This window comes from Argiope bruennichi, chromosome 2, assembly GCF_947563725.1.
Source record: "Argiope bruennichi chromosome 2, qqArgBrue1.1, whole genome shotgun sequence".
Lineage (NCBI taxonomy): Eukaryota > Metazoa > Arthropoda > Arachnida > Araneae > Araneidae > Argiope > Argiope bruennichi.
Genome location: NC_079152.1, coordinates 113,608,948 through 113,636,366, shown reverse-complemented (window position 1 = coordinate 113,636,366; position 27,419 = coordinate 113,608,948). Strand labels below are relative to the sequence as shown.

General features: G+C 28.0%; 1 protein-coding gene across 1 annotated transcript; it reads left to right on the top strand.

Moving 5' to 3' along the window:
* Nucleotides 1-3,178: 3,178 nt before the first annotated feature.
* LOC129961895 (uncharacterized) lies at nucleotides 3,179-27,107 on the top strand. The gene is made up of 2 exons (XM_056075523.1): nucleotides 3,179-3,258; nucleotides 25,718-27,107. Exons 1-2 carry the CDS (start codon nucleotides 3,220-3,222, stop codon nucleotides 26,888-26,890), a joined length of 1,212 nt encoding a protein of 403 aa, XP_055931498.1. The 5' UTR covers nucleotides 3,179-3,219; the 3' UTR covers nucleotides 26,891-27,107.
* Nucleotides 27,108-27,419: the final 312 nt, after the last annotated feature.

Sequence of the window (27,419 nt, the reverse complement as noted above, 5' to 3'; positions counted from 1 at the left end):
TGATTGGTATCTTCCACCTTATATGAGTATTGTTCATTTTATTTTTTTTATTTTTTCAAAACCTATAAACATTTTTTTATGAAAATCAGCAAATAGAATATCTATAACAGTGAACAGATGTTTTAATTGATCTTTTAAAATATGACCATACGCTCTTTTATAAACTATAAATGTACATATACATTATAGTTAGCGGTGCATAGTCAGAAATGGTTTTGGCGCCAGTAAACTGTACCAAACTCAAGCTCAAACTCCATTTATATATCACAGAAAACATTAATATGTACGTAAAGCTTTTATAAACCCATAATGCACTATTTCAACAATTTATTTCGTTACCATTTCACTCATATTTGTATGTGTTCTGATATACAGTATGGGAGAAAGTCAATACTTAGTTTCCAGCTTGGTAGGAAAGTAACATTAGGATTTCATATTTCTGTTCAATCTTTTTAATTTATGTATTTTAATTTATGTAAAAAATTATTATGTTATTATAATTATGTAAATTTCTCAAAAAGTATTAATCAATATATCCTTCTTTAATATATCGCAGAAGATAATTATATGTATATAAAACTTTACTGCATTAATATATCAAAATGCAAACAAAGCAAACATTCACTTCGCATGCTTTTCCTGATTTTTTTCTGTACAAGTATTGGAGAATGGCAAAAATCACCTTCTGTGTAAAATAGGTGGACACAGCACTATCTTTTCCTATTCCTAACAAAAAGAATAAAAGCATTTTCAATGAAAACTTCTAGCTTGAGATAACTGATATGAAATTCCATGAATGTTCTGCCAATTTGATAATTGTAAGAAGAAACTATATGCGTGTTTCTCAAAACCAATTATTGCTGCTTAATTAAGTCTTCCTGAACGGTAATAAGCACGCACTAAAATTTATCTTGTACTGCAAACCACTGTTTAAAATGAAAAGATCCTGACTGGATAGTAAAATCGCTATCAAATACTCATAATGTTCATTACGTATGGTTAACTCACTTAACAGGATAATTACTCAAAATTAAATTCAAATAGTTGTTTAGTAAAAATTGCAGTAGTGGGAATAATACATCAGCTTTTGTAATCACTACTGCCATTTTATTTTTCCAAATATTTACATCAACAGATCTTTAATGCTTGATTTAAGATGAAATGGCAATTTCGTATCTCACCCTATTTCCTAATACAAATATCCAGAATAAATACCAATTCCACTGACGTATGTCATTGAACATAATATGACTCGAATGAACTTTATTTAGAAACTAATACAATTGCTTGAGATTAGAATAATTTCTTATCTCAAGCAATTGTATTATTCTACAAGCAATTGAGATTTCTTAAATTATCAAATATACTGGAATATAATATAAAGAGAGTAAAAATTATATTATTTATCGCTTTAAAAGGCAACAAAATTCAAAAAGACTTAATGACTCGATTTCAAAATTTTTGTATCGGTATATTATATAGATTTCATTTTTATATTCAAATTTATCTAATTTACTTTTTTTCGAACACCCAGAATACACTGTATTTTAAACATTGGAAGACTTCTATGAATAAAATTGTATATTTTAAAAATGCTATACAAATAAACAATATTCCTTATTAACAGGTTAACCATCAATAACGTTAGATCATGGTCAGTCATATGTGCCATCAATAAAATAAAATAAACTGTTTTATTTATTATTTTATTTTCAGCTTCAAATAGCGTTTTGATATCAAAAAGACAGCGCAACACCGAATATCCTGCAAACAATTTATATTATTTAAATACTTAACGCTACTTTAATATTTTTTACATAACACTCTATAATATAACGAATAAGTATAAAAATATTTAGTAAAAAGATCTGAAAAAATCAATTGTTTATTTTTAACAAGTAATAATTTATAAGTGCAAACAATTTGAGTTCAATGTAATTTCCCAGATTTATGGATATGGGAGCCCCTTTGGCCTAGTACTAAAGCTTTAGCTTTCGCTCCAAAACCGAATTCTAACTAAATATTTACCTTGCAAATAATACTGGTTCGCACTAAATTTGACATCAGAGAGAAAATTTCTGTCGGAAAGCGTTATGCGGGAGGTTCGAGGAATATGAGATAGCTCAGATATCATCCTCATCATTTTACCACTTCTTAAAATTACGAGACTTGTCCTAAAAAGCCTTCCTAAAACCATATAGTGGCACCAAATAAAACACGGTGAATTTTCAATTTTTTTTAAATCCAAATGAAGTATAATATTAAATTTCTTGGAAGGACGAAGGAGAAATATATTTGAGATTCAAAAATTTAGAAGATTGTAAGGAAATAATTATTTATCATTCAATATTTTTTTAATTTATTATTTAAAAATAAAAAAACTGTGTTTTTTTTTTAAATTTTTTAAAAATTTTGTGTGTGTGTGTGTGTGTGAGAGAGACACTTTTTAATAAATCACGTGGAAATTTGTAAAATCAGGATTGTTTTCAAAGAGCAGAAGATTACATTTATTATACCGATAAAAGAATGTATATATTTCTAGTTTTATTGCCTTGTTTGTTTTTTAACAAAGTAATAATAGGAAAAGTTGTATCATTATTCTGAAATTAATGTGATCATTCTAGTTTCCTATACCATGTCCCTTTTATAAATAACTTCATTTATGTTTTTTTTTGTTGTTGAATTTTTACTCCTAATTTCTACAATAAACAAAAAAAACATTATCTTTTGCAGAGTAATTACACTGCCCTTTTGAAAATCATTTTTCTGGGAACATCATTAAGATGTTTCCTTATCCGTAAACTTCTATAAATACCAAAAATAAACTAAATGTATATATCATTTTTGACAAGGCATTTGTTGTTGTTCGGGTTGAATAATTATAATTTTCGTGACAATTCCGCGCACAGAAAAAAAAGAAGAGCAAACTGGAGCGTATCCGGTCAACTTCAAGAAAACATTGACCTTGTCATATCGCGTGAAGACGTCGGTAAAATCATAAAAGAAATATTGCAACTAAAATTCGAGATTTCTTAGAAGTTTTTTGTACCTGCTTTGTTCAATGATGAGCCTAGCAGAGCGTATTAGAAGGAACGGGTCAAATGGGTGACTATTAAAGGCGAGTGTTGGGTGCAAAAGAGGTTTCCTTGTTTTTTCAAAAAACGCACTGGGTGTTTACTCTTTTACTTGGGTTAGACACGGTTGGAAAAAGGTAGCAGGATGGATTATAGCACTTTGGTTTTCAGAATGATTTTTCAGGTAAGTTACTTGTAAAACTCTTACCTCAAATCGACTCTAAGAAGTATATAAAAATTGTAAAATTTAGTATTTTCCTGTACAATATTCAGTAAAATGAGTGCTATTCTTTTCTACTTGGCATATGTAAAAAGTATTGCATAAATAATTTTCCTTTATTCCTTCCCAGAAGAAGCAAATTTTATAAATTTTGTTATTATAAAAGTAACCATTTTTTATTTCAATTCACACTTTAAAAGAAATTTAATTTGTTTAGTAATAACGTATTTATACCTTTTTTCGATATATTTTGAACAATAGCTACAATACATTCCGAATAGCTTTTTCAGTAAAAAAAAATATTATAATTTAGCAATAAAAGAGTTTTTAAAGTTAATTGCTTTTATTATTTATTCATTTATCATTATTCTTTTTTTCCGAAATGCGCTTTTTATTGATTAAGTATTTAAAAAAATGACTTTACCTTAAGACCAATTATTTTTTAAATATGAAGTAGTAATAAGTTTTATTGTTATTTCCGAAATATTTTGCATACTGTCAAAAAGGATTTCAAAACAATAAAAAATATAGCTAAGGCTTAGAGTAAATATTTAAAAAGTACAAGTAAATATTTAAAACATTTTGTATAAGTGATTGAATTATGATCTATTTCTTCTTATGAAATAAATGCTTCAATATAGTGTTTTTTATGAAATTCATCAACAATTTCCAATAAACTATTCTTCAAAACCATTTAAGATAATTTTACAACAATTCAATTTTTAATATTTATTTACTTATTTATTATTATAATTATTTTCTTTTAAGATCCATATTTTATTAAATTCAATGTTTAAAAGACTGTTTTCCCCAAAACTTAAATATCAAAATCATCTGAATAGATAAAAAAAAGTTCCAAAATTGTTTTTATGTTATTTTTTCCATACAGGCATTATTTAAGTCATTAATTATGTTTCATTTCCTTTATCTTTCCGTCCATAAATAAACATGCCTTAATTTTGTATTGTTTTTTTTTAATATTTGATCGATTTAGTAAAAAATAAAGAGAATTTGGAAATGTTTAGAAAATTTTCTAATAGTTTTTTTCTTTGCTTTAGATAACAATTTAATTCAGATATTTCCGCTTCTTCTCATTTTGTAGCCCTTTAACAATTATCATTCAGTCAATTCTGCTTCATCAAAATCTTCAAAGCATATAAATAATGTCATCATATCTGTCTATTTTCAAAAAGAATAATACATTTCTGTCTTGATTTTTCTATTCTGTATATAAAAAACAATTCAGGGAAAATGAAAAACAATTAGATAGTCGGTTCGGAATGTATAAATAATGAATAAGAGAAATTTTTTGGTATTAAAACAAAAGCAATTGGATTTATTTGATGGAAATTTGAGAAAATGACTACATAGTTATTTTCTGAATTTCCATTTAAGCAGAATAAATACTTCTTGAAATTTTCTTTCAGAATTTATAAATGTCAAAAAAAAATGAAACGAGTTTCAGGTAATTTACATGGATTAAATCTATTATGCACATTTTATTCAGAATTTCCATATTTCATTTGTTTTGCACTTTATTTTTGCTTCCTCGCATGTGAAAGCAGCGAAAAAAACATTTTGTTCATCCAAAATTTCGTAAACGTGATTTTGTTTATTTTCTACTAGTTTAATTTCATCTAGAAAGAAACATGATTTTGTTATAATATCTATTAAGTGCTTATCTATGACTACTCTAACTCAAAAATGAAATACAATATATATTAAATGTAATTGTGCAAAATTGTAGATTTCTGTAGATTGGAGCAAAATTGTAGATTTCTGTGAAAGATTACGAAAAATCCATCTACATGAAACATGGATGGATTTTATACAAAATTATATAATACTCATAGGCCTATCATCATAGGCCTCAGTTACTTAGGGTCAGTGTTACAGCTGGCGCTATGTAAGTGTGAGTACAAATAATTAAAAGATGTATAATTGAAATTCGATTTCCACACCGAAATTGCTTATCTTTATTAAATTTGGAATTTGAAGTTCAACATGAAACGTTTTAAAATAAATGCTTGATTTCATGCAACAAGACATATCTAGTCATATTGTAAAAATATGCGAGATGGTCCAAGTGAAACAACTCCTAGCGGTTTTAACAAAGTAATTTTTGGGAGATTATAGATTATATATTCAATAAATTTTTAAAAACCTTATTAGTTTGCTTTAAGTTCTGAGGCTCAGTTCCTTTTTATTTAGAATAACATATCGGGTCTTATGGTTTCATTTAATCTTTATTTTTAATTTGAACACTTCAAAGAAAATTTGATTTATAATGGAGGTGTAATAAAAACTAAAATGCTTTGCTTTCTTGCAGACAAATTCGAGAATACGAGAAAAAAGTTTAAAGCTGCATTTTTTAAAGTTTAGTGCGTAATTTTTAAAAATTAATCGACATAATAAGAAAATTTTTCTATCAGTCAATTAAACGCCAAATGCCACTTAAGAGATTTTCCCAAAACATTTTTATCACATCCAAATATATGTCCTGTATTAATCCTCTCAAGTGCCAATTTATTTTGATCAAATAGATTTAAGATCCAAAAAATTAATCTTTTAAAATAATTAAAAGAGACTTTCTTTCGAATTCAATCAGATTTTTACAGTTTCAAGCGTATTTTATCCATAGAAATATTCTTATAAAATGGATTTATCGATCTTAAAACTGAACGCAAAGAATGGAGAAGCTTTCAGCCACTCAGAAAATTAAATATAAATCTTCTTTATACTCTACATATCTATAAATTTTAGCATTTACTTTTAAAATTAAAATAATTTTAGTTTTATAAGAAAAAATAATTTAATGAATTCAGAAATTTCATCTAAGAGAGACAGCAGAAATAAACATAAATAAATGTATAATGCGTTGCAAAAAAAGAAAAGAAAAAGAAAGGAAAATCATAATTACAAAATTTATAAAATCCAATATTTTGAAAATTCTTTTATAATTATTAAAAGGCTTATCTGCTTTCGTTTCACTCGAATTTAGCAGTTTAAAGCGCATATTTCGTCATATAAGTTTTCGAAAAATCATTTAACTCATATTTCATGGTTTATGTCAACAATATTTGATACTCTAATTGCAATATTTGTAACAATTTTCTAGTAGTGTAACAAATCGTTGCGCAACTTAATGATGAAAACATCATTATCTTCTAATTTTCTTTCTCGGACTGTTCATAATAAAAAATTTGAAAATATATTGAATACCCTAACTAAAGTTCCCGAAATATTATATTCCTCATTAAAAATGACAAGAATAAAAACTTTTTTTCAGGATAAATTTTAAAATAATTTCGATACACATGTAAGTCATTTTATAAATAAAAATTTATGAATAAATGAAATCAGCAGTTTTATTATGGAACATTTCAGACATCATTATTTAATAAAATCTCTCATTACATTGTATTTCTGTACAAAATCAAGTAAAAGTACATATGTGATACTTTCGAAATTGTAATCTCTAATCTATATAACCATTCCTACAATTAAATAAACGGAGATTTATTACAGACTAATGATGGGCATTCAAATTTTCATTAATTGTCTTGCTTTATTTTATAACTTCTGTGAATTTTTATCTTGTAATAATAAATTTTCTTTTCATATTTTGGATAGTAGAAAATAAAACGATAGCAAAAGTTCCTTTTTATTTCAGTGAATATCATCATAACCGATCTCATCTGCACACAAAAACATATTTTCAATTTACAGGGTAGAAAACGTAACAATATATAAAACGAAACATAAAATATTATTTTGCCTTTCTCTAGAATAACGTCAGTTTGAGAAAATTATAATTTATCCTAACTCTATATTATGAAATAAAATGAATTTCAAGATTCTTTCGTAAAAGCGTTAAAGAATGCAGCAACAATTCTTTACAAGATAATAAAACACCGCAATTATCCGCAACGTCAGTTTCCTTGCAGCTTTGTTCAAGCAATACATAAGCATTTCTGTTGTTTCCTGATACATTCTATTAACGTATATGATTTATACAAGGTGTATTATATGAGCGTTGTAAAATTGAGAGCTTCACAATACAATTACATCATTCAGATTAACTACAGTGCAAATCACACTTAGCACATGTCAGTCTTATGTTGCACATCTGAATGACTGCTATTTTTCCCGAAGATAAAGTATTAAAGATAATGTTTAAGCTACGGATGCTTTCTTAGTAGACAAGGAAATATTTCACGATTTCGTGTATATTGTCAAAAGTAGACAATAGAATAGAGTTTATAATCTGTCGATTTACAAAAGACCAGTGCTTTTTCAAGAGGAACCAAGATAAAGTATTAGAGAACTTAAATACATCGCCTCATATTATTTTGTTTATTTTCGATACTTTCATGCATTTTTAAATTCCAGAAGTAGGATGAAATCAGCCTTCCTTGGTTTCTGCGTAAATTGGTCTATAGTTAATATTCATATCTGCATCAAGCACATTTGGTTTTTTTTTAAATCAGTTTTTTAACACGTTGCTGAATTTGTCTTCTCAATTTTTTTAATGAATATCAAAACAATTTGCTTAATATAAACTAATAAATCATGAAGATGTTGCATTTGGTTATAAAAAGAGAAATACTACTACATTTTTGATGCATCACAACTTAAACTTCAAAATCATGACTTTGCTCTTACAAACGTTTGGATTAAAACCACTTTTAATAATTTTATACTTCATTTGTAAAGATTTTCCTTAAGAAAAAAAAAGAAACAATATAGGTAAAGAAGCAAAGTGATATTATTTTCCTATTTCATCTTATATTTTCACATTCAACGTTTTTTTTTTGTATGCTTGTTGTTTAATCATATAATGAAATAATAAGAATATCAATAACTGTATGACCCAATTGCACGTATTGATAAATTATATACTATTTTCCTTTTATATAGCGAGTAGCATTTGCACTTGAATTTCTATTCATTCGTGCACTCGGAAGAACAGACAGATTTCCAGCTGACTGGTTTTATCTCAAATTTGATATAAATACACAATATTGTATTTAAAAAATTTGACTTACATAAAAACACATTGAGTTTCCAGAATTTTACATAAATTTAAAATATTCGGTTTTCAAAATTTGATACATATCTATAATATTGGATTCACAAAATTTAATATGTATCCGCAGTACTGGATTCGCAGAATTTCATAAAAGTCTGTAATATTTGATTTACAAAAGTTTATACAAATCTCCAATACTGAATTTACAAAATCATATTCTACAATATTGGATTTACAAAATTTTAATGCACATTTATAATATTGTATTTTAAAAATCTAATGCATATCTACATGTTCATTCCACTTATTCGTTTGGTTTTTGAGGCAGTTCACAAAGAGATATAATTTAAGGGAATTTCAGTTTTTCGTGTACAAAAAAAAATCATATTGCTCGAAAATAATTTTGTACAAATTTATTGCCACATTACAAATTTTGTAACACAATCCAAATATTCTAATACAAGGTTTGAAAAAATCGTAGATTTGTGAATCAATCAGCTGTAAATAAAATTCTTACACGTTGGGTTCAATTTAGTTCCTAAAATTGATAAGGAAAAAACTTCAGAAGAATCTTATGAAATTTACAAGATTCTCTAAAAACCTCCAGTGCATGGTTAAAATAAAAGGAAAGCACAAAAGTAAGTTACCCTTAAAATACCTAAAACTTTTCAGATTCGGATAGTTGTGGTGCCTTTATTTAAAAGCTTAGTTTGGCTATTTGAAAATGTCGTTCTTGCTCGTGCAAGAAAGTAAAATGCAAATAGAGTATTTAATGTCTGACAACTTCGATGACTATATTTTCGAATTACTCTGTGACCAATTTTACAAAATAGATTTCATTGTAGAAATGTCAGCTTCGAGATGAGATTCTTTTTATAATCCATCTTGTTGGTGCATCTGATTTACTTTAAATGTGTCGTAAATCACTTAGTCACGTTTTGGAATGAAAGCTATGAAAAACTTTAAAACTTTTTGTTCATTATTTTTTCTTATATTTTTTTCATTCAACTAATTAAGAACTTTTATTAATTACTGTCAGTTTCCATAAGATTCTTGCATAATTTCAAAATGGACATTAATAAAAAAAACGAAATGCCACTTTTTCAACTTATGAAATATTGAGCGATATAAGGTGACTACCCATTGTTAGCGCTCACATAAAGAAATCTTTTCGGAAGTTCTGCATTTGATTATTTAGCCAAATTTTTATTTAAATATTATTTTTATCGTATAACAATTTTTTTTAAAAAGGAAAATAACGACAAACTTTAATAGTTCTTTAAAAACTTTGACACTACTTTATGTTAAAAATCTTTAATAGAAAGTTGATGCCTTCAAGCTTCATTCCAGCTCCTTTTCTTTGATGCTTCTTGTGCTAAAAAGAATTATTAAAAAGTAAGAAAATTTTTTGATGACTAATACGATAAAGAAATTTTTTTTAAAAATGCCTGTATACTTCAAGCTTATTGTAGAAACTATAATTGCGTTAAGAAATTTAACATATTCTTCATGAAACTACATATTACTAGAGATTATTTTATTACATAAAATTAGTTTTAGTTAGCAAGAGAAACTTATAAACTAAAAGTAGGAACATTCCTTAAGAAAGATAAAACAATTGTTTTTTTTATAACGCTTTATAAAATAATTAATTTAGGCAAAACTTCTCTTTGAGAAGTTATATGCAGGGGGGGAATGTGATAAAATTAAATAGTCTGACTTTGTCATTGAAAATTCTTTAAATTTAAATTTCAAATTTTCTTTAAGATTTCACTTTCAGATACCATTTATTTTACTATTACATATGTATATTAATTTTATTGTATTTAAGTACAATAAACCTATAAAAATATTGATATATTATTTAACTCCATCCCCCCTAAATTGCATTATGTGTACAATTTAATAATAATAATAATCAAATTAATAATATATTCTAAACCTTTTTTATGATCTCTTTACAATTCAACTTTCATTTTTGAATAATCTCTTTTATTGAGACTTTTTTAGTCTTGTTCTCGAAGTGCAGTGTACATATTAATTTTTCATCTATTTTGAATAGATAACAACGGAAAATAATAATAGAACATTCTTTTAGTAGCTAAGAAGTAGATTTTTCTATTTTAATTACATTCTATATTTTAATACTTAATTTATAACTTATTATTATAAATATTATGTAATCTTAAAATGAATCCTTCAGTTCACTACTAGGTGACGTCACTCGTGAGAAAGCAAAGATTATTTGTGATAATCTATATATTGATAATTTGTGTCTGTTGTTATGTAATGTTGTTAATGTAATATCATTAACACCCACAAATGCACAAAATTTCAAAATTCTAGAATATTGAAAACTGAATAAGAATGATTATGAAACTACAGTTTCACAAGCATGAAACAAATCAAACTAAACAAATAAATATTTTTTTATTTGAATTCAAAATACTTTTAAGATAAAAATTATATTAACAATCTTTATCATATTAAGATAATGATTAACAAAGATTTTTCCATGGTTGTTGATAATATAAAGAAACTTTAAACTTGGAAATGAAAACAAAAGTATGTAATGAAGTACATTTAAAAAGTAGCTATTTTGAATAGCTCCCTGAGGCGTCGCCAGTGCTGAAATCTGTAGAAGAAACGCAAAATTTCAGGATGAAAATAAACTATGCGATGTTTCATAAAACAGCAGGAAGTTTAAATTCGAAGTCCTGATTTACATACTGTTTTCGGCACAATTTTTTTCAAAAACTAATAAAAAAGATATGCGCTTGCTTTAGAAACTCACCGTGGTTGCCATGATTTATCCTCTTTTCCCCATTTTTCTGCCAAACGGAATTCAAATATGAGTTAGTTTGCCATGAAAACAGGCCCCCAGAGAGAGGCAGAGAAAGAAAGAAAAAAATCTAAGGAAATATAAGCTTTTCTTGTATTGAAAAATATATTTTTTTCTTTTTTTTTTTTTTAATTAGGCTTGTCATGATATTTTGCGCTTATATTTTTATGGCATAAGACTTGTACTATTTTATTTTAATAATTTTACTTACAGAAACATATCCTATAAATCAAAAAACTTAGGACGTAACCTGGCAATGAAGTAGATGATAACATGTCATTCATTAATCAGTCACTGCAATAATAACTCATAATAAAAGAAAAACCTAGATATCAAGTCTCAATGCCTTGATATCACCCTAATTGCTCACTTAAATGTCAAGTGCAAGTGTCATATGGTTGTTGCTCTTTTATCTTCTATTTAAAAGTATTTATTGTCATGTAGAGGGCGTCAGGTTTTTCGGTGGACTTGCAGTTCAGTATTTAACCCTATTAACCGGTCTGAAATTCCTCCTAATAAACAAAATAGGAGAAATATCAGATGTTCCAAAGTCGATTTAACCAGTAGAAGATGACACGCTTTGGTTTTATCACGCATTTATCAATCGCAGAATGGACTCGACATGCTTGGACAAAAAGGATTAGTATTAATCGGCTCATAATAAAAAAAGCAAAAAAATTATCTATCAAGAAAGACTAACCAAAAGTGGACAAAAAAGTAAAAGATTATCATCTAACGTGCAAACTTTCTGTATAAAGAAATATTAATATTTCAACGAATGTGATTTTCAGATTTATTTGAGAAAGAGTAAATTATTTTTGCTAGATTTTTCTGATATTTTATATTGAGATAGTGGATACATACCACTTTTTAAATAATTGTTATCCTGGCTAAGTTCAAAACCACCGTACCCCGGTTCTGAGGCAAATGAATCTTTTGCATTATATATTTTTTAAAAATAACAAAATAATGTCATAATATTAAAATACAAGATTAAAGCTTTCAAATAATATATGCATAATAAAAACTTTTTTTTTCTAAAAAATTCAATTTTTAAAAATGGTTACCTGTTTGCGTCTACAACTTGCCTTGATTTCCTCTACTTAGGTTAACTGTTAATATTTCATGTATCATAATCATTTCAGTTTAATTTATCCAACTACAAATTTGCTTGCATACACAATGCACTACAGTGCATCACGGAAATTATCAGCAATTTTAAATAATTTTTATTGACTGGAAACGAAACGAAAGATATTGTTCAACTATAAAAGCCCTTGAAGATGAAAGATTTTCCTGTTTGGGAAAAAGAGAATTAATCACGAGCGAAGAGCTGGAAGATCTTGCAGCACTCCTTAACAATGAAGGTAGCACAATGAAGATTGAACAAGCATATCTAAGTTGTAAGAAGTCAAACGCACGGTTTTACAAAACATAGGAAACATCATTTCGTAACGAAAATTATTTCAAATTAAAAAAAAGACATTCTATGAAAGGCTATGAAAAATGTTGCTCTCTGCATGGCAAAATTTTAGAGTTGTGTCAGCCACAGTCGCAATCAAAACTTACGAGCCTATTTAATTTATTGTCATATCCTTTCAATAAATATTTATTCCTTTTCACTTTCTCTTATACGAAATACACAAAGAGAAGTTTTTGTAACTGTCAAAAAATCCAAGTGAAGCAGCTCAAATTTTTTCATATGGATTTAAAAAATTATTAACTTTAATTTTACGAAAAAAAAAAATTTTTTTTGTCATCCTTAAAAATTATGTGGCAAAAAATGCTCATCCTTTCTAACTTTTTTTTTTGCTATTCTTCGCGCTATATCAATGCTTTAATTTGTGCTTTTCTTTTCTTTATTCACCATTATATTTATCTATATTTACAATTCGTAAATTTGAGATTTGATTTTTGTTTACTGATAAAATTTAGTTTGATATTATATGCAATTATAAATGTCTATATGATAATGATATATTTGCATTGTCGATATTTTATAGATGCGTATCCTAAGAAATAGAAGAGGAAAATTCTTACAATATTTTTTTTCAAATATATGAAAGATTAAAAAAAGAATTAGGTTTCAAATTAAAAGAAAATTAACATTACGCAGCAAAAAATGCATTTAAATGCAAATATTATCTAGAATATAGTAATATTTTGTGAGTTTGTAAAGTAATTATTTCAACCATCATAGCAAAAAGTCCTGACCGGCATCGTGGCATAGAGGTAGAGTAACTTCCCAATGATCTGGGTGTCCCGGGTTCGAATCCCAGTTCGGGCATGGTTGTTCTTCCTCTGTGTTCTATCTATGAGGTGTGTGAATGTGCTCCCAGGTAAAAAGGGGTTGTGCAAACGAATGTTTGAATTTCATCTTCGTATGAGCTAGAAGTCAGACTTCTGCCCTCGGGTGCTCTGAGGTCTTTTTTTACCTTCAGAAGCTACTGCACCCCCTTTCCGAGGTAACACGGACACGACATCAGCAGCAGCAGCAGAAAAAGATCTTCAGACAACAATGAAACACTAACTATGGGAAAGTATTTCAAAGGTAGAAATCTTTAAACAGCACTACATTATAATAAGAAACATAAATTGCACTTTGATCATATGATTTCAACAAATCTTATGTTTTAGGGATTTGTAATGTTTAGAATATACACATTCTCGTCACAGTGATTTAAAATGGTCATCAACATACATTTACTTTATTTGTACATAAACTATTGAAATTTTTTCTGAAATATTGTCCATTGTAGTTAGTTCTTCAAAATCTCTATCTTCTCTCAGTATACAGGAAAATATTTGTTTGGTTTCCTATTTATTGGCAGAAATAAATAAAGTGGCAAAGTTCTTTTTTCCTTTGCTGTCACATCATAGAAAGTAAATTTTTCAGAAAACCGAGATAACAAAAAAAAAACAAGGATGCGATTTGTTGCCTTCTCCTGAATTTTAAACAAATAAAAGTAGCTTTACTTCAACTTTTGTTCATTTGCTTTTAGGTGCATATCTCTTTTGCATTTCCAGTTGCTTCCAGTTCAATTTGCAGCAAACAGTATCTACATTACAAGCGTTATAAAATTTATCCGAATAATATAGAAGGTGAATATCTAAATGCTTTCAAAATATCTGTTAAAATAGTAGCTTCCTTATATATTTATATACGAAAAGAGAAATATATTGTTTGTTTTTCATATATTGACATTTCTTACATTAAAAGCACTATTTCATGCTTAAAAATGCAAATGGGTAATATTAGCAGTCATACGTTTCCATTTTTGAGAAATGTTTTTTTTAATGAAAGATACTTATTTCAAATGCATATTCAATACATTTATACTTGTGGTAGAACAATTTATTCATTCCCAGCCATTATTAGCCACTAACTTACTGTTCAAAGATACTGGTCTGTATTTAAGGCCAAGCAATTCCCATATAATATTCTTACCTTTCAAGTTTCTTTAACACTGCAGTGTATCGTGTGGCCATTTGACTTCATGTTTTTGTTTCCATTTATAAGCTTTACATGACTAGGGCCAAACGAGCCTAAACACGAGTGTTTTGATATCCTTTATAAAATGCTTTTTGGACTTTAATGCTTAAAAAAAATTCCCAAAAAATAATTTTTAAAAAAATGTAAATAATTTTCCTGAATTATATGTAACTATTAGAAACACATATGTTTTTTGGAAAAAAAATATAGTCTTGCATTCTATGATTAAGTGCTCCAGTTAAAGGTTATGATTGGTTAGCTTGTAACTTATACACTCTTTGTAGCTTCATAACTGGTGATTCTGTGATCTCACTAAAAATCTTAAATTCAATGTAAAAGCATGATTTATGCAAAATTCATCTAGTATAAGAGAGTTTTTTTCAGGTTAAAATATAACTATAAAACAAATAAAATTGTGCGTACAAGATATTATCTTAACTTTATCTTTACTTAAAGTATTAAAAAAAATTTCGCCCATTAGGACAAAAAAAATCTATTAAATTTACTGATAAAGTAAAGCTTAAAACTAAAATAAAAATTTAACTCCAAGAAATTTAATACGAAGATTACTAGAGTCCAGAAATAATCAAACTATAAGGTTTTGTCCGCAAATTTATTGACTGCTTCAGAATTAAAATCCTAGCAATAATTATTTTGAAACTAAAGCTGATAACATTTCTTGAAAATTTTCTTTACAAAACATGAACGGATAAATAAATAAATCCCCGAAAAGAGTTTTTTTAGATGAATTTAATATGTTGAGAAATATCCATTGATTCATCTACTAAAACAAAGAAGTTGGTTTCAACTTCATTAAAACAAGACAACCATTATTTTAGATAACGATTTCAAGCTTTTGCATGAGGCTGGGAACATCTATTTCAATCTTAAATTTGTTACCGAAATGATAACTTGTGTCTTTAGCAATATTATAATCATTTCTTTGAGGTACTTACAAAACTCGAAAAAAAGTCAGAATCGCGGAAAAATGGGAAAGATCGTTCTTAATCACAAAAAAAATGGTAAAAGAAATAAAAATAAGATGAAATTGTAATCTTGCAGATGTTTAAAATCTCAATTTAAAACACTATCTAAAAACTAATGTATTTAAACTTAAAATCCTAGAGCAGCTATTTACTTTGAAAAAAGATTATTCAAGAAAAAAAAAGTTTTTTCTTAACTTCGATAATAATAAAATTATCCATTAATAAGGGTTCTTTCTTTTCGTCGCATAATACTCCCGAACTAACATTAATATGGATTGCCCTATTACAAGGGGAAGTGAGAGTTTCATTCAAATTTGTAGGTAATTCTAATTTGAATTTTTTCTATCCCTTAAATTTTTTATGCTTAATTTACTTTCTTTCAATCCTTTCTTTTTATTAAATACCTCTTCTTCCTTTTTATTCTTTCTATTTTTTATCCTTTAAATTACTTTTCTGTCTTCTTATCTTTCTTGCTGGAATAATGCTAATATATTATTTATCAGTCGAATTCATTCTCATTAATTCAGATTCAAACCAATAAAAATGTATAACTTTTATTTTAGTCTCTAATTTAATTTAATAGTCTTTATATTGATTCGCCACTAATTTTAACCAATTCATGGACGATTTTATTGTTGTACAAAATGTTCTATTAAAAACAGTAATGAAATTTTTTTCACTTTTGTTAACTAAAGTAAATGCGTCGAAAATGAATTTATTATTTGTTTTAAAGATTAATTGAGCTGTTATTTTTTATAAGTCATGAATATTATTCATTTATTTATTGAAATACTTTTTTATCATTAATTCAATTAAAACTTCAATTATTATAATAATAATTAAAATACTGTCATTATAAATTAATTTAAATTTAATTATACACTTTATACTAATTTAATTTGTTTATTTTTAATTTGTTTATTAAAATTACTTATGTTTTATCATAAATCAGAGACATAATTTTTATTAACATTTGTAGTTAAGAAACGTTTTTTCTGCTTCATGTACACATTTTTAGACTCGCTTATCTTCATTTGAATTCTAAATAAATGAAATTCTTATGCGCTCTTTTCAACTTCAATTTAGCAGAATTTTGTAGCATTTCAAATTAATTTCTTTTGAATGAGCACATTTGGTCCACAAAAGTTGTCTAAATTAAATAGGTATTTATAATTTAATAGTAAATTATATAATGTAATTAATTATAACAATAAAAATCCTTAAAATAGCAATTAAACTACCGCCTTTACTATTTAATTTAAATTTAATTATACACTTTATACTACCGATTTATTTATAAAAACTACTTATGTTTTACCATAAACCAGAGACATAATCTTAATTAACACTTGTGGTTAAGAAACGTTTTTCTCCTTCATGTAGACATTTTTAGACTCGCTTATTTTCATTTGACATTTATTCATCAGTATTAGTATTATTCTACATGATATTCGAATATAAACCTAATAATCAAAATTCCATCAACCAAAATCCTGATTGTCTTAAATCCTGGTAAAAGCTACAAGTCTTCAGTCCTATTGTTCAGGTCCACTCCAAATTTCAAAATAATCTTATTTCTTAAAGTAAAGTAATCAATTTACTTTGCTAAAACTTTTGATTTACAGGGTGGTTATAATTGAAGTTCCGTTTTGAAATGATCATAAAAGGAAAACTACTGGGCCAAATGTTGTCAAACATAGTAATAATTTAAAGTAGGTCATGGGAATTTGTTTTCTGCCAAAAAAATAAAAAGTTCAAAAACTCACCACCAGGACTGAAATAACGTTGTATCAATATTGTTAAGCAAAATAAGACATAGAGGCATCGGTTTAAAATGTGTTTAATCGTTTCCAAAACGTGATACAAAACTTATTGAATGTGGCGTCCTCCATTTTCTGAGGGCATGTTAAATCGCGTTACTGCATTCTCAACAATAGTTCTTAGCATAACAGGAGGAACGTTACGCACATGCCGATGTGTCGCATCTTTTAGTTCCGCCAAATTGTTTAGATTATCACCATAAACAATGCATTTGAGATAACACATAATTTTGTACACTTTGTATACGCGAAAGTAATCAGTTGAATACTACTTCCTTTTGCTTAGTATATAATACTTAAATTTATAATTTTTATATTAAAAAAGATGTGGAATTATATAAAATTATTAATTTTATATAAGATATATAAGAAATTATAATTATATATATGTATATTTAAAAGATGAGGACATATTATATAAAAACGATAAGGAAATGCAAAATTTGTGCTTCATTCATAATTCATTCATAATGACTAATTTGGTCGAAAATTTTAGAAGGATTTACAATTTCTGTGTGAAGATTATACACCAAATTTAATTTAGGCACTTACTGCATATTTAAATCATTTAATTAACATAATACCCTCCTATCCTTAAAGAGGTGAACAGACAGTCAAACTGGAGATTTGACCGCAAATTGCAAGGTAAATGTAAAAGCCAAATGCCAAAATTTAATTTGTAAGTCTCATTCTATTTTTAAATTATGATGTTCATAGACTGAAAGACAGCTACTAGTTAAAACTGAAAAAAATAATTGTAACTCTGAGAGGTCTAAAACGTAAATATTAATTAATGCATCAAAGACATTTTTTTTTCTCTCTCTTTTTTTTTTTTTTTTTTTTTTTTTTGCGCTTACAAGATTTCTTTGTTTGCTTCGTGTACAAGAAAGTTACAATGTATGTTGCAATATTAAATCAATTAACTTTCTCATATTGTGACATCACTCGCTTTGGTGATTGGTAATTTCGTCTTGAAAATAAAAAAAGAAAATTTCCAAATTCTCTTTATGATAATTATTTTAAGCTTCTTTTAAGTAATAATAAAGAGTTCCCGGGCATTCCGATAATGAAGTAAAATTTACAAAAGTAAAACAATTAGTAAAAAGTTCCCAAGAACGCTATAATTATTAATGTTTTTCCTTTTTCCAATATAATTTTCTTTATCGTAAAGGAAAGTGAATTTCATCTGCAATTAGCTCTTTACTTTTCTATATATAAAATAACTGAACTAGCGAAAAATCAAATATTAAAATATTTCAAGCATGGATAAATGTTGTTCTTTTGTAATTCTCTTTTTTTAATCGGCTCTCTAAAAGCTTTTAGCTGCTTAACGGAATTCTTTTAGAAATAGTTACCTTAATGGATGTTCATTGAGATAATCAATATTAGCTATTCCTTTTCTGTGCATTATACAAAAAAAATTAAATAAGAAGGAAAAGTTCCAAGATGACATAGCAATTCAATATTAAGATTACAGCATTGATTTGTCTCAGTAATTTTTAAATGAATTTTATGGGGTATACTTTGTTTTCCAGCAATATCTCCTTCATTGTTAGAAGTTAATGTCTATTAAATCTTTGGCTAAAAATTTTCATTTCACTCAGCTGTAGAAACTGAAAATGTGAAACATGATAATACGAAAACTGATTCACTTTATGATGCCATATATTTTGCATCATCTAATACCGAAATAAAACTCTGTTTTCACAATTTATTCTCTCTGTGTTTTTATTTATAACATATTAACCGCCTGTGACTAGATGAATCTAATTTAATTAAATATTGTAAATAACAACTCATAATTTCCTCAATAAAATAATTTTAAATGATAAATTTGGATTGAGATTCAAGCAATATTATTTTTTAATATCCATATACATGTTATTTTAATTGTGCGTATGAGCATTGTCAGTGCCATGACAAATGAATCTTAGCAAAAATCATTTTGTGGCCTTCTAGGAAAATACTATTTATGAAAAATATATAACATTAAATAAACTTAATTGATCTTTTAATTATGTCTGTCATTATATTCTAACATTAGCTACTCGGAAAGGGGCCACATGAGCTCTAGAAACGGAGGCGTGGTATGGTGTTAAGTGTTAACATTAGCTATTAATTTGAAACTTATTCTTTTATTATTATTCGCCTAATTTCAAATGTCTGGTTTCCTTCGATTTCACACAAATTATAGCTTATTGTCGTTAAGATATCTATGTTACGGTAAATGTGATTGATTTGGTAATTACATATCATTAATTACCAGTGATTATGAATAATCATGATTAATATGGTAATTACATATAATTACCAGTGATTATGAATAATCATGATTAATATGGTAATTACATATAATTACCAGTGATTATGAATAATCATAATTAATATGGTAATTACATATAATTACCAGTGATTATGAATAATCATGATTAATATGGTAATTACATATAATTACCAGTGATTATGAATAATCATGATTAATATGGTAATTACATATAATTACCAGTGATTATGAATAATCATGATTAATTATGCATAATCCCTAGTTTATTATTATATTTTCCGTTACATATATATAAAATTTGTATAAATAATTCATATCTTTCCTACCATTCTTTATGCATTCCTTATTCAAGAAAACCTTCATAGAATTCCCCCAAATACATATACTGCCCCTATTTCGCAAATTTTTGTTTCATATGAAAGTTCATTATTTTTAAATACAACATTAATGGTGACTTGCCATTCACCACCTTCTATTTTTGAAAAACATTTTAAAATAAAAGTCTTTGACTGGATCACTGAACAGTTTCTGTAATATTTTTTCATAGAATTCGTCACTTTGAAAGCATAATTAACTAATCAAATTTCTTAAAGTTTTGTGTCAAATGCTTTTTTAAATAACATTGGCTTTTATTTTGATAAGATGAAATTCGTTAAATTATAAAAGCAACAGTTTTGTAAATCATTATGATTTTTGATCAACAAAACTTGCCATTTTCATCTACTCTTTTTTTTTCTTTTCAATTTGTCAAAGGTACATTGATGAGAAGCATGATTCCATCTGCTAAATATTTTGAGCATGCGTTTATTATATTCAATCTTGGATTTTTTCAAACGTCTTCTACCATAAAAAATAACTATTCAGTCATGAATTTTCTGAAAAAGCAGTATTCCTAAAATAACATAATCGTTGTGCATATTTTTGAAGTTTTTACGTGAAACGTCATTCTACTGAATTAAAAACAGATGTTTCTGTTAAACACCTTTAGAAATTCTAATAATTTAGTTCACCCTTGTAAGTTGCTTTTCTTATAATTATTCCTAACTGAAATCACACTTACCACAATGTCATCATTTTTATGCTTTTCAATTAATTCTAGTTAAGAAAAGTATAAAATAAATGCGGGCAAATTTGAAAATGATCAGTTGGTTATAAATCCAAATTAGTTAAGATACAAAGAACATATAACAATCAAAATATTTAAAAAATTAACATGTATTAAATATTTATCAAAACAAGGCTAAAAAAATTTAAATTATCAAAACGTCTAGATCAAAATGCAAAAGAAAATACTGATACTTATAAATTTGTTTACACTTGCAAAAATGTCATCATTTTTGGGCATTACAGTTCATTCTAATCAAGTACAGCATAAAATAAACGGAGGTATAATTAAAAATAAACAAATAATTATAAATTCAAATTTCTTAATTAAGATGCAAAGAACATGTAATAATTAAAATGTTAAAGAAATTAATGTATAATGTTAATATGTAATATAACATTATTAATATGATTAATAATTTTATTAATTACATTAATTATATGTAATTGACGTTACTAATGTATAGTTTTAATATTATATTTGCAATATTTATCAATGCGAAGTCTAAAAATATTTTATGTGTGTCTTAATCATTACAGTGTGGTGCCGCACGGTGGATTTCTGTTTTATTGTCTCAATGCATTTGTTAAGCTTGTAGCAACGCCATCTTTTTCTATTATAAAATCTAGTATCCAACATTTTCACTGCACTCCGGAGCTCCAAGCATTCTTGCTTTTATTAAGCACCCTTGTTTTCAAGGTCAATTTTTAAGGTTTTATTAATAAACTTGTTGTTTAAACTTTTGGCTCTTCCCTTAATTGAACACTCAGTAGCCACTTTGCCTTTATTTTCACACCATTATAACTGGTGATCAGGATGTAGTGGAAGCTTTAACATGATTTATTGTTTATAAACTTTCATACGTTTCCAGGAACACGATTTTCAAAATAAAAATGGATTTACATCATGAGTAAAAGTATTGTTGCGAAATTTCTGGGGTTCGTTTGGATAGTGAGGGTTATACGGTGTGAAGAACGCTCAATCACCAGGCGGCAGTAGAAAATGAAACAACGACGTTTATTTACACGAAGACACACAGGACAGCACAAAGACGACAACTATATACAGCACAGAAGACTATTATCTTCAGCCGAGACGTGCAGCATACAACAGTATACACAGCAGCTCTACTCCGTCGCATCTCCGCTAGTCCCTGGAAGACGAGTTCTTCACCGTCGCTTCCAACTACTCTTCAACTCCACTGGTCCATGACTCCAATTCACCGTCGGTTCACAACTACGACGACTCCACTGGTCCACGACCACTCTTCTCTGTCACTTCCGACTACTCAATTCACCACTGGTTCACCAATCGACTCCCCGTCTACTCCCCGGCAGCTGCAGCTCCTTTTATAGGTCTTAGGAGGCGGGCTAGAAGCCTCTCAACCAATCAGGTACGTTCGAGGCGTATCTCCGTTCCTACTGGACGGTTCGGGAAAATTCTGGATGTTTCGAGTATAATCTATTTTGTCGCCAAGTCGCCAAATGGTCGCCAAGTTTGTCGCCAAGCTCTGGAACCTCCTATGGCACCAACTATGCTGGGAAGCCGCATTACAGATTTGTAACAACATGTGTCCTCAAAAATCATTAAAGGTTATAACATCAAATAGAGATTTTAAAACTATAAAATTTCTTTCTCAAAAAATATATATAATATAGATTTCAATATATTTCTCATACATCTCATTATACTTAAAATCACAAAATTATATCAATACTGGAATTTTTATATCTATAAACGAGCTGGTTTCTACCAAGAACGCATTTCTGCCACAAAAAAATAATCGACTTTCTATTTCTGTACGATATAAGAAAATGCCCTGGTCGAAACCTATCGTCCACAAGTTAGAAGTCATGTCACATTCTTCCTCAGAATAGGATCGTCTCTGCACTGAAGGAACAGCCATAAAAGTTGATTCCTATATGCTGATGTAAGGAACTAAGGAAGTTCTGTGAAAGAAGATAACCATTCTTTTGTTTTCTTCTCCAAACTATGGTAGAAAATAGAATATAGAAAATTTGATGTTTTCTGTATTTGAAAGTGAGAGAAGAATTTTAGAAGAATATCCTTTAATAAATATTTTGATTTTTAACTAAAGTTGGTGAGTAAAGTTAATGAATAATTATAATCATTTTTATATGGTTCTACTCCTGTGACGTCATTCGATATGAAGTGATGTATCACAAATGAAGGGTACTTTGTTTTGACTATTTCAAAGATTTTATGAGCAATTTTATGAATGTGTCTTTAAATCATAATGGTTAATGTTTCTTAGAAATTGTAACTTTTTGCTGAATTAAGCAATACTATAGTATGAGTAAGTTTCATATTAATATCAAAGGGTTTTTATCATCATCCTATATACAGGACAGCTCCTAAAACCACTGTAAAACTTGTTTAAATAAAGATTTTTTTCCGTAGAAATTTATTAGATATAATATCTTGTCATTAAAAAATTTTGAAAGAAATTTTAAAAAAAATTTATATATTTTTAATTATAATGTCATTTATGCCGAATTAAAAAATAAAAATTAATCATTTTCAAAAGTCGAAAAAAATTAAAACTATTAAAATTGAACTTGAGTTTATAATACATGTAGGACTGGATGGGACAAAATGAGCATTCAATCCCATTTGGATTAGTGTCTAGGGTACTGATTAAGAAACTTTTAAGGAAAAAAAATAATTTATTTACAGTAAACACGATTAAAAGGACATTAACAACTAGAACGGGAAAGAGTACTTACATTAAAGTTAGAAGTAAAATATTTAGATGGCACAAAGGGCGAAGCCTAAAAAGATGTCTGCAAATAGCTAAACTATGTAACGCCTCTCTGCTCTCGAGCGAATGCCAACAGCTCGCTTTATATAAAATTTATGGTCACGTGACTTAGCACTTTCGATTAGTAGAACCCATGGTGCCATCTATTACAATATAATAAAACTCAATTGAATTTATGCGTTCAGTATAACAGTGGAATGGTAAAGGCCACTAATTAAAACTCTACATACATAACCTCACTGAACTTTAAAATATATTTTAAAAGAAGAAAATAAACAGAAAAAAAAATGATATTGACTATGAAAATGTAACAAATCTGATCTGTCCTCTATATAGGATGGTAATCCTATCTTTTATAGGACGGATGAATGGGTTGCAGATGAAATTGATGGATTGTTTGATTTTAAGGTGACTTTACTGCGACTGTAATTTCAGATTAAAATTAATAATTTTTTATAAAATTTTTATTGATAAATATTGGTAGTCATTTTAATATTTTTCTTCTTCATGTCTCATTCATATTAAAAAGTCGTGTCACAAAGAAAGCCCGAACGTTTTTGTTTCGAATAAATATTGTTTTTGTTCACTTGTTTCGAAAAAATTTCTTGATTACTCTGTGAATGTAATTTTAAAATATAATGTGTCATTGAATTTTATAGATTGACTTTAAAATATAAATGATTCGATACTTTTTTTAAATCTTGAGTAAGAATAATTTTTTTCACTTTTAATCTGGATAAATTAATTCTTAGAGCTATAACTATGTAAAAAAATATTTTGTAGCAAAACGGAAATTCCGTCAATTGCAAACTGCAGATTCTGCTGCTGTTTCACTGATATTGCAATGTGCAGAGAAACGCCATCTTGCATAAAATTTGTGATGTCCACATATATACACTGTTATATTGCTGGAATGAACAATTTGCGCAAAAGAAATATACTATACAGTTTACAGGACTTGAAAGATGAATATCTTTTAAAAAGGAGAGTCCAAAGATAAATATTGTCGTAATACTGCACCATAAAATGGCCTCTTCAGAAAGAAGAGGCAATGGTTGCATTTGAAATAGATTCTCTCTTGCCCGTATTCTGTAATTTTGAGTATTGACAAAACCTTGGAGATGGAAATGCTCTTCTTCTATCGAAAAATGCTCCTTGGCCAGGCATTTTTCCTTTTAACTCTGGCAAGAAATTGCAAGGAAAAAAACTTCTCATTTTCGTACATCAGTAGGAAGCAACTAAAGAAAATGCGTAGTTTTGAAAGAATAGCATTGTAAAGTAGTTCGTAAAAATTTACGAGCAACTTTATAATACACCTGACAAGCATGTCTAAAGTTCAAGCAATTCCCATTACGCTGGAGTTTCCCAAAGCATTGTTACACTTTCTGGGATGCAGTTTCCAGTTCACACACAGACGTCCAAGCAATTGCTTTGTTTCCTATACTACATTTCACGATAAATAAACTTGTTTACTCCATTAAGATAACATTTACTCCATTAAGAGACTTTTTACATCCATTAATATCCAGAATTTTTTCAATACGTTCTTGTAAAAATGCTTCGTAACAGGAGACCGGTAATGTAAAAGTAATGATTACTTTCTCAAATTCAAAATAATAGGAACTATTTGTTCCCCGCCTTTTTATCACGAGTGTAATATACTGTACGCATGTCACGTTTTTTAATTAGTATCTTAACATATTTTAAAGCAATCGTCTTTTAGCATCTTATGACGAGTATAGTGTTATCTACCAGTCAAATTTTGAACTATTTTTATCGCAAAACTAATTCCGTTATTTCACATATACTCACACTCTATTATAATTATACTGTATTTTGAAAGGATGCCGGACAGTCTTTCATTAGGACATTTTTGAGTGAGATAGAGCAAGCGTTTCTCACTGAGAATCAGCTTTAAGTAATATTTTGGGAAATAAATCATCTTTATATTAAAATCATAATTTTAATATAAATAAAAGTTATTGTGTCTATATATGTATATATTTATACATGTACCGCATCACCTTTTAAACGACTGTGCAAATTTCAATTGAAAGATAAAAATCGTTGTTTTTACAGGTATTTGCAGTTTTATTCATCATTGTTTCTGCTGAAAAGACGGATGAAAATAAAAACCATCATCCTAATCATCGAAACACCGTGATGAGCTTCAACGATCATTGGATAGGAATGCCAAAATCTCCTTACGTACACTACACAGCTACAGTCAGTACTACAACAGCTTCCGTGGCGCCTCCAACATCTCCACCGTTAGTCACGAAAAGAAGCTCAAAATCGAGACCTAAAAAAAAAAGAAAACCAACTAAGAATTCAAAGCGAAGACACGATCCCGAAGAACTAACCAAGTCGGAAGAAGAAAATTATAGAAAAAAAGAAGCTTATCCAGATTTTGAGTATGACTATGACTCTTATGGCCCATCTTATGGAAAACCGTCAGCTTCGACGCCGTATGTCATAAGAAATTCAGCATCAAATTCAAGAGTGGTTTACATGAATCCTTCTGCTGCTGGATCTTCACCATCCGTGAGTGCGATATTTGCCGGTATTCCAAAGATTGCAACATATGTCGTCCCATCTTCTAAAAAATACTATGTCCAGAAAGTGAAATCTCACGCAATGTACGCCCCACCAGTTTTTTCTGCGTCATCAAACTCCCCTACATATGCTGCCTCTTCTAATTCTGGGGTGAGAAGAATTGATCCTTTGGATTACGATGACAATGCAGGTTCGGTTTTAGGTCCACAAAATAGCTTTCCACCAAGAGCCGTTATGAACAAGATTGCTGAACCGGGACAACAACAACCCTGTCACGGGCCAGAATGCCACCAACACCACAAGGGCTTGGTACGATTTTATTGGAGAAGAGTGGTTTATCCACCAGGAGAAGGGGGGAGAAACCGCCCATCCAGATTCAGACGTCCATCTAGATTCAGAAATCGTCGAAGATTCCGTGACCGAGCCAGGTCTCCTTCAGATCAAAAGGAACTATATGCTTCAGAACCGGAAGAAGAAGAGGAAGAGGAGGCTGAAGATACTAACCATCATGATGAAGAGGAAGATTATGATGAAGATGAAGATGAAAATGTGAACAGCACGAATAGTCGAAATAAATGGAGACCAGGGAAGGCTTATGGCCATGATTTGCATGAAGGAAGTAATTACAGCGATGATAATATGAGAACCTACAGAGATAAAAGATTTGCGTATAAAAAGAGAATAAAAAATAATTGAAAGCTATTCATTATTAAGATGAGTTGAATCATATTGATTTCATGCATTTCTAACCAGAAATTTATTTTGAATAATATTGAGAGAAAAAACTATTTTGTTAAGGAATACAATACTCATCAACGTTTAACACTGAGTTTTAGGCAAGACAATAAAACATATATTACTTTTCAGGATACTGGCCCATTTTACAATAAAAGTTTATTCAAACTATGCTTCGACATGCAAAGCTCAATTTTAAAGCATTAAGAATATTTAAAATGTATTTTCTATCTATAGGAATGATGAATCTAAATTTTGAATAATAATTAATATTCATGGTAATTTTTATAGCGTAACATTCCTTGGCTAATAAAAAATATATATAAACTGAATGTTTAGATAGGCAAACAAGATAAGTTTAAGTTTTTTTTTTTAAATATTGAAAATATGGAATGGAATTAATCTTATTTTGATATTTTTCATAAATGGTAGCAAGAATTTAGTGATGAGTTTAGTTTGAATATAAAAGTAACTATAAATTTTTAATTAA

What these genes read in the sequence shown, in the direction of transcription:
- LOC129961895 (XM_056075523.1), top strand. Translation starts at nt 3,220, where the DNA reads ATGGATTATAGCACTTTGGTTTTCAGAATGATTTTTCAG. An exon ending in TTTTCAGAATGATTTTTCAG is followed by an intron (nt 3,259 to 25,717) that starts GTAAGTTACTTG and finishes TTGTTTTTACAG; the next exon opens with GTATTTGCAGTTTTATTCAT.